General features: G+C 37.2%; 1 protein-coding gene across 3 annotated transcripts in view; it reads left to right on the plus strand.

Moving 5' to 3' along the window:
- Positions 1–16,659, plus strand: part of LOC136849333 (long-chain fatty acid transport protein 1-like) — a 596,150-nt gene that overhangs the window by 17,677 nt on the left and 561,814 nt on the right. For all 3 annotated transcript variants that reach the window (XM_067122695.1, XM_067122697.1, XM_067122692.1), the window contains exon 2: positions 153–423. In XM_067122695.1, the coding sequence (XP_066978796.1) occupies positions 254–423 (170 nt within the window). In that variant the 5' untranslated portion in view covers positions 153–253. The remainder of the gene's footprint in view (positions 1–152; positions 424–16,659) is intronic.

Here is a 16,659-nt window from a genome sequence, read left to right on the forward strand (position 1 = left end):
AGTGTAAAATTTCATCCGGACTCATGTTTGGTCATAAATACTTGTACAAGACAAGCTAGTATTTTGTGAATATAGGGTATGTAGTAGGTTTTAGTGGTTTAAATTTTACATAAGTAATTGTAAAATTTTAAAGTTTATTCTTTTCTTTTCAGATAATTGGGTGAATAGACTTGGATTCATAAAAGTTACAGTGGCGAGGAAACTAGGAACCATTATTTTAAGATTAAAGTTGAGAATTCTTAGACGGAGAACCATGTTTCGAATTGCTGTAGCGGTGGCTATAGGTAGTGTGCTTGCTTACCTATTGAAGCTCTCCTATATTCACTCTCTTTTTACTATTGGCATCGTATATTGCCTCCTTTGTGGTAAAAGCACCAAAACTGTACTTTGGCAGATCTACAAGACAATTCCAAGGGACATTCGGTAAGTAAACCTTTGGATGTCCTTACGTTAGATATTGTAAAGTGGATACTTTTTATACAAATTAGCATGTAAAATTGACTTATTTGTTCAACTTCAATTTTTTAAAAAGATTCCAAGCCATGTATAAACCTGGAAAACTAATGATATTGTGATCAATTGGCTAAAAGCAAATATCAAGGGCGTGTCATATACAAAGTACAAACTAACATAATACAAATATATTGCTTGCAGTTTTGAGCGATAAAGCAAGTTCAGGACTTCATTTGTTCCCACAGAAATACCAACCATACCCTTATGGTAAAGGAGTAGTGTTCATCACTAGTTGGGAGATGGTCAATAAACTTGGTTACCAGGTAGTTAACTGGTGGTTATGGAGGATGGATTTTTTAAAATTTTTAATTAATGAGAATAGTGTCATATTTGGAGGTGGAGCCCCACTGTTTTAATACTTTTGTCCTCCTTTCAAAATCAGCAACATTGCCTTGCAGGGGAGAAACTGACACCTGTTGGGAAGTTTTTAGTAGAGGAAGTAGCCTTCAAGCCTAGCCCACTCTTCCTTCTCTCTGCTGAACGTCTCCCTACTCCTTCCCCGAGTACATTCCCTTTTGTGAAAGGTGGGTATCACAGCAGGTAGGGGATCATACATCTACACTTAGTACATCGACTGCTACACCTACTTTGCTGCAACTGTTAGGAGCTCAGCGCTGTTAAGTTTTCCCTTGATGGTGTTTCTTCCCATGGAAGATTTCTTCCAAGGAGAAGAGCCAGCTCATATGGGCACAAGGATTGTCCCTGGCTTTTCCTCTTGTGTTTCTTTAGAAATACACCTGGTCGAGCCAGCAGACGCTCAGTGTTGTTTTGGATACACATTGGGTCAAGCCCAAGCAGCCGTCTTGCTCTGTGTACTCAGTGTACTGACCAAGTGCATGCAGGTAGCAGGGTAGACTCTCCCTCCCATACTTCCCTCTCAGTACACCTAGGTGAGCCAGTTCCTTTTCAATGCATGCCACTGGCTCTTGAGATCTTGCATGGCAATGTGTGTGCCCTTTCACCTTTAGACACAGTACTGGGAAGTGTTTCTGTGGGCTTGTGTGGTAGTGCTTCACCAGTGCTTCTCTGGGCATGCTCAGTAGAGTCAGCATTAACACTGCTATTCTCTTGTTCTGTGTACTGTATATGGTTGCCTGGAGGATCTCTTTATATGTGATTACATTGCATCCAGGTCTGCTAGTGTTTACCACAGACCTTGAGTTTTTTTTTTTTTTTACATGATAGTGCTTTGCCTACACTTTCAAGTGGCATACTTAGCCTATGTTTTTGCCAATGCCTTTGTAGTTGAGTTACACTACCCTCTTTTGGTGAGCTTGCAGTGCTGTACCTATACATACAGACGGGATGTTCACACCACAGTTCTCTATGGTATTACACTCATGAGAGGTAATCTAGTTTGTTTATTAAAACATGCAAACATGTTTGCAGCAGTAAATTCAATTTTGACCAGTCATACAGAAGTCTGTTGTTTTTCTACTACAGTTTTGAGAGGTTACTTGTTGGCTCAATAATCATTATCTTGCAAAAGTCTACATGTTGGAGGACCACAATTTTGAGCTGTTACATGTATCATAACCATTAATTTTTGGTGATCAGTGCCATATAGTCTTGAGTGTTCATCTCCACAATCCAAGGGAGATTACAAGGCAATTACGTTATCAGCTTTATAGTAGTAGATTTCAGTGCTTGCTGCAGGGAATCTGTTTAATCCTGGAGGAATGTGTCCTTTCAGAACTCCTTTAGTGGTTTTGGTACAGAGATTGTTCGGCTTTTTGTGAGCTAATGATCTCTGGAAAGTAAGCACCAGTTTATTTTTTAACCCTATTTTTAATGGATTTTTCCCTTAGGGTTCACTCAGATGGCAAAGCAGTTGTTCCAACTACTGTGGTTCTGGTTGCATGTGGTGCTTTGGATCAGCAACCATTTATCAGAACCCTTGAAAGAACCTACCTCCACTTTGTTTGCAACTGGACTGTCTACCAGTTCAAAGCTCCCTGTTTTGGACTGACAACAGCTCCACAGGTGTTAAGTGGAGTTTTCACCTTGTTTTCAGCTTGGCCCATCTGCAGAGTATACGCATGTTGCATCAGGTGGATGAATGGTCAGTCCTTGCTTCCTTTGAGATGCATTTTAGTCAGAGCAAAGATCTACTTTTATTTTATGTCACAAGGCAGTGAACATGGTAAAATGGGAGACGTTGGATCTCGTGTCGAAACTGCGGAAAAGTACATAGATATGTTCACAGACTCAGCAGCTACAGGGATCCGTCCATCAGACTTTCATGTGAGCAAAGTCAGGGTGGCATTAATACTGGTTCCTGCACCAGCAGTAACAACCTGCAGGGACAATCAGCTTTGGCAGGTTGTCCTTGGCCATCTGTTGCCTTGGAGAAGCTCATTCCTCATGGGCAGCTCCATTTGATCTCTCTTCTCAACTTGTGGCCTAGAGTTGAGAGACCAGGGAGGATCTAGTGTGGTGACAAGATGATGGGAACCTCTTTGTGAGGTTCTTTGAACATTCAATCTTCCTCCAGAAACGCATCTGATTATATATAGTACAGATGCATTGAAGGATGGCTGGAGCACACACCTGAAAGTTTTGTCTATTTTGGATGTGTTGGCGCAGGCATACTTCCTCTGCATATTAACCCTTAAATGCCTACTGGACGTATCATACGTCGACTAAAATTGTCTGTTGGGTGCCAAGTGGGACGCACCGTATGTCGACTACAAAAATTTCAACCTTCTGTCAACTTTGACTTGACCGAAATGGTCGAAAAAACGCAATTGTAAGCTAAAACTCTTACATTCTAGTAATATTCAATCATGTACCTTCATTTTGCAACAAATTGGAAGTCTCTAGCACAATATTTCGATTTATGGTGAATTTTTGAAAAAACTTTTTCTTACGCCCGTCGGCGTAACTCGGCCGAAAATTTCGGAAATTCTTTCATCATTTTGTCGTAATTTTTGCACTGTTCTATATTAGCCGTTACATAAAGTTTTATATATGAAAATGTGCGCAATTTCATGTACAATACAACACAAAATAACTCATGGTTGTAGCTTTAATCAGTTTTGAAATATTTTCATATAAATCACGATAACTGCCAAAATTTCAACCTTCGGTCAACTTTAACTTGACCGAAATGGTAAAAACGCAATTGTAAGCTAAAACTCTTACATTCTAGTAATATTCAATCATTTACTTTCATTTTGCAACCAATTGGAAGTCTCTAGCACAATATTTCGATTTATGGTGAATTTTTAAAAAAACTTTTTCCTTACATCCGCCAGAAATTCTTTCATCACGCTTGTCGTAATGTTTGCACTGTTTTATATTAGTCGTTACGTAAAGTTTTATATATGGAAATGTGCGCAATTTCATGTAGAATACAACAGAAAATAACTCATGGTTGTAGCTTTTATCAGTTTTGAAATATTTTCATATAAATCGCGATAACTGCCAAAATTTCAAGCTTCAGTCAACTTTAACTCGACCGAAATGGTAAAAAAACGCAATTATAAGCTAAAACTCTTACATTCTAGTAATATTCAATCATGTACCTTCATTTTGCAACAAACTGGAAGTCTCTAGCACAATATTTCGATTTATGGTGAATTTTTAAAAAAAAAAAAACTTTTTCCTTATGTCTGCGCGCGGTAACTCTGCCGAACATCTTAGAAATTCTTTCGTCATGTTGTCGTAATGTTTGCATCGTTTTCCATTAGTCGTTACATAAACTTTTATATATGAAAATGTGCGCAATTTCATGTAGAATACAACAGAAGATAGCTCATGGTTGTAGCTTTTATCAGTTTTGAAATATTTTCACATAAATCACGATAACTGCCAAAATTTCAACCTTCGGTCACATTTAACTCAACCGAAATGGTCAAAAAACGCAATTGTAAGCTAAAACTCTTACATTCTAGTAATATTCAATCATTTACCTTCATTTTGCAATAAATTGGAAGTCTCTAGCACAATATTTTGATTTATGGTGAATTTTTGAAAAAAATTTTCCTTACGTCTCTTGTGTAACTCGGCCGAACATCTCAGAAATTCTTTTGTCTCGTTGTCGTAATATTTGCACCGTTTTATATTAGTCGTTACATAAAGTTTTATATATGAAAATGTGCGCAATTTCATGTACAATACAACAGAAAATAACTCATGGTTGTATCTTTTATCAGTTTTGAAATATTTTCATATAAATCACGATAAATAGAAAAATTCGACTTTCGGTCAACTTTAACTCGACTGAAATGGTCGAAAACTGCAATTGTAAGCTAAAACACTTACAGTCTAGTAATATTCAATCAATTAGCTTCATTTTTCAACAAACGGGAAGTCTCTAGCACAATATTTCGATTTATGGTGAATTTTGAAAAAACATTTTTTACGTCTGTGTGTTACTTAATTCATGCATCATTTTGTGATAATATTTTCTCTGTGTTGCTTTGATCGTTTTACAATTTGTTATATACCAAAATCATTGCAATTTAGTGTAAAATACAACTAAAAAAATTAACTCATTAGCTTTAACCGTTGTGCTTACAGCGATTTGTATACAATTATATAAGTTTTTTTTTTTTTTTTGCTGTCATATATTCCAATATTTATATATGATAATGATATTTTTTTCATTTCTGATGGTTGCATACTAAACTTCAGGCAATGACAAAAAAAGGAGCCAAAATGAACTCTTAATCTTAAAAACTAAGCGTGCTGTGATTTTAAAAAAAACTTTTTTCCGCTTCAGCACTAACTCACTGAAATTATGGCATACGGGAGATGTTTTTGTAAATAAAGGCTCGTGTTAATGGTTAATGTTCTGAAAATGGGTGGTAGTGACCTATCAACTGCTGCTGGAGACCTTAAAGGACTAGCAACTTGCACCCATTTTCTCTTTTGACACTCCACAATTTTTGTGGTGTATGTCAAAAGCAAAGGGGACAGTCTCTCGCGTTGCAAGTTTACATGTTAATGAGTAGATGGCTTGCCATGCTGTCAAGCTGTCAGCCAGATACATTCCAGACAGTGGAATGTGCTGGGCAGACCAGCTCAATCACTGGGGTCATGTTGTGAGGGCAGAGTTGTCGTTATTCCCTTGAGTGGCAGAGAAGTTGTTTTGAGCTCGGGTTCTCCTATGCTTGACCTGTGCTTCCAGGCTGAACTAAAAACTTCTGGTGTTTTGTTCTGTTCCAGTCCCCTGGGTGGTGATGAAAGTCACATCCATACCCTTGGGACAATTTGGATGTTCATGCTTTTCCACCATTCGTGTTTCATTGGGTGATCAATGGAGTTTTTCCACTATTCATGCTTCATTGGGTGACCAATAGAGTTTTGATCACCCTAGGTTCCAGGATGACGCTGGCTTTTCCTTTCAGGCCTTAAGCTGATGCCCTTCAGATATGCTGAAGCTCCTGGTCAAGGTGCAGAGTGGCCCACTCTGCTTTGCCATCCACATGTTCAGAGGTACCACCAGACAGTCCTTTTTCTTCAGCTTCATGCTGCAAGAGAGAGGCTTTGGCAGGATTGTGAGGGAGATGCTTGGGTACCTCTGTCACTCGTCTGTTCTGTGATTGATGTCATAGATTTCTCTCTAAATTTGAGCATCTATGCTGCAGATTGCAGACTTCTTTGTCCATCTTTGCTGATGGAAAAGGCATTGAGATGTGTAGAAGGTCTTCAAGAGGCATTAGAGACACTTCAGATCCCTGGCTGAAAGAACTTGGTAGATCAACAAAGACTGCTGAAGTGTTTGCATGTGTTTCTGAGCTGAGGACCAGGTTACTGAAGAACTAGATGGTGATTGGCATGAGTGCATTAGAGTTTGGGGTCTGAAAAGGTTTTTGAGTTTACTCCAGCAAAAAGAACGAATCTGCTTTGAAATCACCAGCCAAAGAATTTTTGGAGTTCCTTCAGCCTTTGCCAAAGGCCAGGCAAAACAGCTGCAGTTGATATTAGGGTCCTATAAAAGCATGATGAAGTCAACCAAGATCTTCCTCATCTTGTTGTAGGTTGGGGATCAGTGTTTGTGTTAGAATCGTCATCGGTGTTGCTGTTGTCTTCAGTGGCTTCATTCTCCATCTCACCAGCAGCAACTGTAGTAGCGCTCTCAGTATTGGACATCAGCTGGAAGCCAGGATCACTGCGTTTGTTTTCCTGCCACTCTCATACATCATCCTTGGAAACTTATCACCTCCCTTTGGGAGCTGGACTGAAAATTTGCTGACATCAAGATCTTGGAAGTTAATCAGGCCATCTTCCCCCTTCCAGATATGGTTCCATGCATGCTCTAAGATCTGCATGGTGACATCCTTCCAAGTATCTGCGAAGTTGTAGATGGCTGATTTCAGTGAAAACTTCCAAAGAATCTCCAGAGTCTCTTCCCTATGTATAGCCAAGCTGTGCTCCTCCTCCTCTTCATCATTAAAAATAGCCATCACCTCTTCCAGGAACTTCTTCTGGTATAGCCATTTTGTTGCAACAATAACACCTTTGTCCATATGTTGAATGATGCAAAAACATGACCCTAATACAACCTTCATCACCAGCCAACTGGGTTGTGGTAGGATGCGCAGCTTGTTGTCCGTGAGAAGCAAAGCTTTCACCAGATGTCTAGCAATTCCAAGGTCCTGTGACTGATGATGAACAACCTCCATACAAAAGTGGATATGAAACCATTCAGAAATTATCTTGGAGGTAAGCCAAGCCTTTGCTGAATGATACCAAATCACTGGGAGATTGTCCATCAACCCATGCAAGACACGTGGCTGCTTTGCATGTCCAACTATGACTGATTTGCAGTGATGCCCACCAGAAGCATTTGCACATAAAGCAGACACTCATTACTTTGAAAGCTTTCTCTTTGGTAAATTCTTCTCCTCATATCGTCAGCCAAGGTGTTAGAGGGCAAGGAGCTGTAGAATAGACCAGTTTTGCCAGCATTGTAGATTTCACTCATAAGGCCTTCCTTTTTCATCAAGTCTGTCAGTGTCTGCTGAAATTCCTCTATCCTTCCTCAGGAGAGTCTAAAGTTTTGCCATGATTCATCTTATTGGAAAGCCCATGCTGAATCTTTAATCAAAACAGCCAACCTTTGGACGCCTTAAAGTTTGCAACCCCATGCAGACCTGCTGACTTTGTTGGAGCAGCTTTTAATTCTGCACCGAGCAATTTCACACTGGCTTCCCTTTGCTGATGAAATCAGATCAAGCGTGACTGTTCAGTTTCCTCATAAGTGGGTTTTGCCATCACCTTGTGGGACTGACTCCTGGATGTCCTTTTTTCCCAAAGTCCATCGCATACTTCTTCAGCCTGTCCTTGGCTGCTTTGATATTCTGCAAGATAGACGGGGCAGTGCTATACTCCTCCATGATATGTGCCATCAGCAAACTAGTTTTGATTCTCCTGATGATTTCTAGTGTCTTCTGAAGTGTCATCACCTTCCTGTCCCTCATAGGAGGAGATAGGACCATACTCAGCACCACACACCAACAACAGCAACTGCAACGCTGCAGGCACCACAACAAAAGCCACTTGTTGAGGGGAAAGCATCACGATGCACAAGCACACACAGCAACTGATCTAAACATGAATAGCGATAACTGTGCTTTTATCACTGCACCAAAGTGCACTGATGCTCTTTGAATGTAGCCAATTAGAGAAGGAAACTATTATGATGTTATCATGACACCTATATATCGGTCAGCCATTCAAAAGTGAAAAGGACAAATACAGTGTCGTGTAATGACATGAATTTCCACCAATAGCACATGATTTTTCAAAAAGCATGAGTCCTTGCCCACCTGCACACCTTCTACCACACGCTTGTACTATTTGAGGTTACAGTAACCCCCCGTATTCGCAGTCTCATGATTCACGGACTCACCTATTTGCGGGTTTCTCTATGGAACATATATACAGTATGCATTATTCGCTGAAAATCTGCCCATTCACTGTATTTTTTACTGAGAAATATTCACTAATTACTGTATTTCCATCTCATTTACATGACTAAATGCACTTTTTTATGATAAAACTATTAAAATACTCAGGTAGTGCTCAGGTTACGATAATTCACCTTACGATAATTCGATTTTGCAATGGGGTAAGCAATTAATACCAATACATCAGTATTTAGAAAATATTTTTAAATTTTGCATGGGTGCAGGCAGCAGCGTATAGCCTAATCAGGCAGTGAGAGAGGCCAGATTATAATAGACCAGCATCTTTTCCTCCCATTCTTTATCCCATCTTCTAGTTAAAAAAGTAACAGAGAATGATAAAAGTATTGTTAGTAAATGCGTACAGCCATAAAAGAACGACCGAGAAACTTGTTTTGTTTATCACCGAATCGAATAACAACAGCCCTTTTGCTTGTATTTCAACCATCGTACAGTAATACACAATTACCGTAGGTTATAGTACAAATGACGTTAAGTAGAATAGAACTGATATATTTTTACATTGTACCCTTAGTCAGTATGGATAAAAGATCGGCAAGGAAATATACTGCTAAATTTATGCTGCAAGAAGCTGAGAAAACAATGTTCAAGCTGCTAATGACTATAAATTATCGTGCCTCAGCAACTTGGATGAAACGCAACCGTAATTAAAATATGAGAGAAAGTATTTTAATCAAAACTACTGGGCATGAAAGAACACATTACTGCTGTTTTTACGCCGATAAACAATAAATACGTAAAGCTCATATTATGATGAAATCAAATGAAAATAGCAAACGGAATCTTGATTGTTTTTATGCAAAACAAACGCCCTCAAATGGCCAGCGTCGTCTATTAAGGAAAAAAAATAGTTAAATTAATTTCATAGCAAGATATACTAATGTTATATTTCGACTTAAAAAAAATCTGTACAGTATAACGAAAAATAACCTTGCCCCATATAAATAAAGTATCTAGAGATTCATTTATGCTAACTAGACGCAAGAAAAACGCTCTGAACTGAGTTAAATGCGGCGAATTCAACACCACATAAACGATTTCCAAACCAAAACATTGATCGCTATGATTGCAATTTATAATACAAGAGCTTTATAAGAATATATGCAATATTATTGGATACAGTGAATTAAGGCATAACATTTTAAAAGATCCATGGAAAAGATGCATATTCGTTATGTTGATGTTTGTATAATAAAGATGTTATGTGAATATATCATGCAGTATAATGTAGGTTACGCTACCGAGCAAGTATACGATATACCGTAGTGTAGGCTAAACTAGTTCTTGTTTGTTATTCAATTTCTCTTTGTATTGAATTATCATAAGTCACTCTGCATGAACCTCCAGAATTAGCTGATATTAATAATTACTAATTACTATGTATGTATAGAGTATACTTTATATTGTAGGCTAGGCTACCATATATGTATACATGGTAGGATACATTCGAGATATGTATTTTTCAACAAACGGTTTTTTTTGGAACCTAACCCCATCGTAAGTAGGATAATACCTATATAAGCATTTTTAGTGTTTTTTTTGTGTGTGTGTGTTTGAACCATCAAAATAGGCAGTTCTAAGTGTTTTTAGAAGGGTTCTAAGTATTTGCAGGTTCTAGCTATTCATGGGGATGTGTGGTACGCATCCCCCGCGAATACGGGGGTTTACTGTATGTGTTTCTGCCAACTAAAAGAAATAAACAAAGTGACTTTTGATGATGTGTCAAGTAATGTAGCACTTTTAGGTTGGTCCTCTAGAAGTCAAACACCCCACCTACCTTGCCCGCTCCTTTCTGCCTGCGTAGCGTTGCCAACCAGTTGAGAGGTTTTATGAGTTTTTATGAATTGTATATACAGTAAACCCTCCATATTCGCTGGTGATGCATACTGCACCCCCCGCGAATCGCTAAAATCCGTGAATACTGAAAACCCCTTTAAAAACACTTAGAACTGCCTATTTTTATAGTTTTAAACACAAAAAAAAATCCCTCTAAAAATGCTTAAACCTGGGTACTTTAATAGTTTTATCACAAAAAGTGCATTTAGTCATAAAAATGATATGAAAATACAGTAATTAGTGAATATTTCTCAGTGAAAAATACCGCTAATGGACAAATTTTTCGCGAATAATGTGTATATACATTCCACAGAGAAATCCGGGAATAGGTGAGTCCGCGAATACGGGGGGTTCACTGTATATTTTAATGTACAATGTATATTGTGGTGCTAGGGACCCTCCAGGTAACGTTGAGTTTCAGATAAGGTGAAACCAGATAATTGAAGGACTATAATATGGATACAGTAATCTCTCGATTATCTGAATTGATAGAGCCAAGATTCTGTCAGACAAGGGCGAAATCCAGATGAGGGAAAGGAAAAAACCCTACTATAAATACAGATGCTCCTCTACTTATGAACTTTAAGAGATATGAACAACAGTGATTGTGAATTAAAACTGTACTTTACTAAATTACAGTAAACCCTGGTATTTGGGGGGGATAGGTACCATAACCCTCCCGCGAATAGCTAAAATCTGTGAATACTTGACACCCCCCCTAAAAATGCTTATAACTGCATATTTTAGTAGGTCAGACACCAAAGACTGCATATAAAAACATTTATAACTGCGTATTTGATAATTCCAAAACCAAATGTATGCTGTAAACTATCATCCTACTCCAGATATACCTTAAACTATCATCCTAAAACATTTTAATATTTCAAATTCATCTTACAGCATTACCCTTAAAAATATATGGCTTGCAGCTAAGTATGAAAATTAAACTTGACTCCCCCCTACATTCAGTCAGAGCCATTTTCTCTCATAGAGTATTGAGGCTGTCCCATTTTCTTTTTTACAGAACAGGGCAACACTAGGAATTCACAATTTCAGTATGAACTTAAATACAGTGAAAAAAATACATAATATATTATGCTGTGTTTACATTAATATTAATATCAGAAAATTAGTAAATCATGTTTTTATCATAAAAGAATATATTTACTCATGAAAATAACATCAAAATACACTACATTCAATAAGAACCATTTTCTCTCATAGACTATAGAGGCTCTCCCAGTTTCTTTTTAAAGAAAAGTGGAAACACTAGAATTCACAACTTCAGTATACAGGAAGTTCCCTGTTATCGGTGATCCAGTTTTACGGGGCTTGTCTAGTGATGAAAATCGCCGATACCCGGTTATCGGCGCAATAAGCGCTGAAAATCACTGATTTTCGGTTATCAGCAATTTTTGCTTGTTATCACGCAGTCAGATGGAACCCCTCTGATAACCAGGGACTGCCTGTAGTACAGTATTTATTTAAATACATAAAATAAAATACATTTTATATTATGCTGTGTTTACTTTAATATTAATGTCTGAAAATTAGTAAATCATGTTTTTATTATAAAAATTGTTAAGTCATGAAAATAACATCAAAATACACTAATTAGTGAATGTTTCTCAACGAAAAAGCCTACGAATTGCCGAATTTTTCACGAAAAATGTGGGGATATGTTCCACAGAGAAATCTGTGAATCGGTGAAGCCGCGAATTGTGAGACCGCAAATAGTGGAGGTTGACTGCATTATCATAATTTGCTTGATGTATTTTGGTTTTATATGTCATTCGTATTAATAAAATACTCTGTAAAACACAGTATGGCACTAGTATTGTGTTTTAGTATGAAAAAACATAGATAGTACCGTACGTATTGACTCAACATATATCAAGTTGGACTTACGAACAAATCAAGATACGAACAGACGTTCAGAACATAACTCATTCGTAAGTAGAGGAGTGTCTGTACTTGATACACATATGAAAAAACATCGTACTTTAAACTGAAAATTGTATGCAAAAAGCAGTTACAGCAGAGTCCCGGTCCTTGACACTAATCCGTTCCAGAAGAAGTGTCGAGATGTGATTCAGTCGAGATCCAAATAAATTTTTCCCATAAGAAATAACTGAAAATGGATTAATCTGTTCTTGAGTCATTACCCCAACCTTGCCTTTTTATACAAAACATTATACATAGATTACAGTTAAATAAATTCATAGTTAAATAACTTACCATATTAGACGCACTTTTTCATTTTTAAATGTACAGTATACTGTATCAAAAAACTGGCTCACATCCAATGCAGCCGTATTACCGATGGTAGACCAAGCGCCATAGGCTAAGCTAGGTAGCCTATAGGTACCAGTATGTGTTGTAACGGAAAGGCACAAAAACTGTTGTTAATAATTTTTACGATTTGACCTGGGGAAATGCTTACCATGAGCCAGTTATAGACTAAATGAATAATTTCGTTACTTACCTCGATTTTTGTATGAAATCTGACGGCTGTTGATTCATGAAATTGTAAAACACAAGGAAGAAGGGGGATTTCATCTGAGCTGAGGGCTCTGCTCATGAGGTGTTTGTAAGTAAAGAAGTTAGGGTAAGTTTAAAATTATGTGTATTTACATGAAATGAAATATCATAAGATGAAATGGACTAATCGGGCATGCAAGGCCTGAGAGGTTAATTATAACTGGGAAAACTTGAAAGTATATCCGTCGGTGTGACGATGCTTACACAAGGCACGGTCAAGAGAGATTTCCAAGGCTAACAGACCCTCTGTAAGGAGAGAGGTTCACAAATTAAAAGCCAGCAAGGATGCAATAAAATATACATAGGTCAAGGCGAGCACAGAGGGTGCCAAGAATCCTTGAACACATGATTTTATGTAATTATTTAAACACGCAATAATGTAACACTGACCTAACCAGGCAAGGTTGAGAAGGGAATACTGGCACTTAGAAATGGAGATAGGAATTTCGAGAATTAACAGTGTGACTGACATGGAAGAACTTTTGCAACATCACTTTACCTTGTAGAAGAGTTGGCTTCAGTGAGGGAAAATGGTGGCGGAAGGGATAGGCGCTTCACTGAAAAGAAGACTACAGGTCTGTACAAGATACGACCACGTGGTAGGGCATGGCTTTCTGAAGGAGATGCGCATTGCTAGCATCCAGCAGTGTGTGTCTCTCGTTGTTCCCTCAGTGAGACCCGTATATGACATTGGTAAAGGGGCAGGAGGATACCTACAGGTAGATGCTGGTAAAGGGGCAGGAGGATACCTACAGGTAGATGGGGTTGGTTTCATCTATGACTAAGTCCCAGGTGTGCAGGCCAGCTGTCCTCTTCTCTTAATCTCCCTTCTCGGCTCTTTCATGTCTCTGTAAACAAAAGTCTCCCTCAGTCATATGTTCCAGAAGAGAAAGTTGAAAGGGATATAAAGCTATTAAAAGATTAAGGGAAGGGCCTATATTCCTTTCACCCTTCCTTGTCAGTCAGTGCCCAAAATGCGCAAACCTCCCCCCCGAACAGCTAAAATCTGCAAATACTTAGAACCCTTCTAAAAGTACTCAAAACTGCCTACTTTGAGTTCAAATATAAAAAAAACTCTAAAAATGCTTATACAGGTATTATCCTACTAACGATGAGGTTAGATTCCAAAAACCCCATTGTTTCTTGGAAAAAACATCTCTAATATAACCTAGCCTACACTAGGGTATTCAGTACCATTTATGCATATATGATAGCGCAGCCTACACTATAAAGTATACTCTGTACATACGTGGTAAAGTAATTATTAATATCAGCTAATTCTGGAGGTTCATAGAGCTTGACTTATGATAATTCAATACAAAGAGAAATTGAATAACAAACAAGAATTAACTTACCCTGCACTATGATATATCATATACATATACGGTAGCCTAGCCTACATTATACTGTACTCTATATTCACATATTAATGTTGTATTATACAAACATCAACATAATGAATATGTATCTTTTCCATGGATCTTTCAAAATATTATGCTTTACTTCACTGTATCCAATAATATTGTATATATTATATTGCTTTTGTATCATAAATTGCGATCATAGCAATCAATGTTTTGGTTTGGAAATCGATTATGCGGTAAGTTTATTTCGCCGTTCAGTAAACCCCCTGTATTCGTAGGACATCCCCCCGTGAATAGCTAAAATCCGCGAATACTGAAAATCCATCTAAAAACACATAGAACTGCCTACGGTACAGTATTTTGATGGTTCAGACACAAAAAAAATCTCTAAAAATGCTTATACCTGCGTATTTTAATAGTTTTATCACAAAAAGTGCATTTAGTCATGAAAATTATATGAAAATACAGTAATTAGTGAATATTTCTCAGTGAAAAGGACCTCGAATGGGCGAATTTTCCGCGAATAATGTGTATATACATTCCACAGGGAAATCTGCTAATAGGTGAGTCCAGGAATCGTGAGACCGCGAATACGGAGAGTTTACTGTATTTAACTCGGTTCAGAGCACTTTTCTTGCTTCTAGCTAGCGTAAATGAATCTCTAGATATTTATTTATATGGGCAAAGATTATTTTTCATTATACAAAGTGTTTTTAAGTCGAAATAAAACTTAAATATGTCTCATTGTGAAATTAATTCAGCAATTTTTTTCATTAATAGATGACGTTGGCCGTTTGGGGGCATGTTTGTTTTGTGTAAAAAAAAATCTAGATTCCTTTCACTATTTTCATTTGATTTTATCATATTACGAGCTTTACGTATTTATCGTTTATTAGCATAAAAATAGCAGTAATATGTGTTCTTTCATGCCCAGTAGTTTTGATTGAGATACTTTCTCTCCAATTTTAATTACGGTTGAGTTTCGTCCATGTTGCCGATGCACAATAATTTATAGTCATTAGCAGCTTGAACATTGTTTTCTCAGCTTCAGCTACAACTTGCAGCTTAAATTCAGCAGTATATTCCTTTGCCGATCTTTTATCCATACCGATTGATGGTATAATGTAAAAATATATCAGTCCTCTCCTACTTAACTTCATTTGCACTATAACTATGGTAATTGTTTATTACCATAAGATGGTTGAAATACTTACAAGCAAAACGGCTGTTGTTATCCAATTTGGTTATAAATAAAACAACAGTTTCTCGTTCGGTTGTTTATGGCCGTACTCATTTATGCAAGAGTATAATGTTACTAACAATACTTTTATCATTCTCTTTTACCTTTTTAACTAGAAGATGGAATAAAGAGATGGAGGAAAAGAAGGTATTGTAATTTGGTCCCTCTCACTGCCTGATTGTACGCTGCTGCCTGCGCCCACGCGAAATTTAAAAATATCTTCTAAATATTGTCGTATTGGTATTAATTGCGTACGCCATCGAATTATTGTAACTCGAGCACTACCTGGGTATCTGAGTATTTGAAGTTTTATCACAAAAAGTGCATTTACAGTAGTCATGAAAATGACATGAAAATACAATATACTAATTAGTGAATATTTCTCAGTGAAAAATACTGCAAATGGGCGAATTTTCAGCAAATAATGCGTATATATGTTCCATAGAGAAATCCATGAATCGTGAGACCGCGAATACGGGGCTTTACTGTAACTTTACTAACAATTTTATCATTCTCTTTTACTTTTTTAACTAGAAGATGGGATAAAGAGATCGAGGAAAAGAAGTTGGTCTATTGTAATTTGGTCTCTCTCACTGCCTGATTGTACGCTGTTGCCTGCACCTGCCAGAAATTTTAAAATATTTTCTAAATATTGTCGTATCAGTATTACTGTATTTGCTTACCCCATTGCAAAATTGAATTATTGTAACTCGAGCACTACCTGGATACCTGAGTATTTTAATAGTTTTATCTCAAAAAGTGCATTTAGTCATGAAAATACAGTAATTAGTGAATATTTCTGAGTGAAAAATACAGCGAATGGGCAAATTTTCCGTGAATAATGTGTATATATGTTCCATAGGGAAATCCGCGAATAGGTGAGTCTGTGAATCGTGAGAATGCGAATACGGGGGGTTTACCGCATATATGGTAAATTTCATACAGTCTACTGGAAAAGTGTATACAAAATCACTTTAAAATATCTTTCAATAAATATTATGATACTAAAATTGTTTTTTTCCATAAAATATCCTTGTAAAATAGGGTGCGTCTTCTATGACAGCAAACACTACGATAATCATTTTTATATTAAGACACAAAAGAATAGTCTTAATTTCTATAATGATAATAATAATACGGTAATAATAGTGACAAATAATAGCAGCATCTCTGAGTTAACCTCAGGGTAACCTCTTCTTTACTGAGAAGCTTAACAAAGCGAAAACAT

Source organism: Macrobrachium rosenbergii, chromosome 20 (assembly GCF_040412425.1).
Source record: "Macrobrachium rosenbergii isolate ZJJX-2024 chromosome 20, ASM4041242v1, whole genome shotgun sequence".
NCBI classification, from domain to species: Eukaryota; Metazoa; Arthropoda; class Malacostraca; order Decapoda; family Palaemonidae; genus Macrobrachium; species Macrobrachium rosenbergii.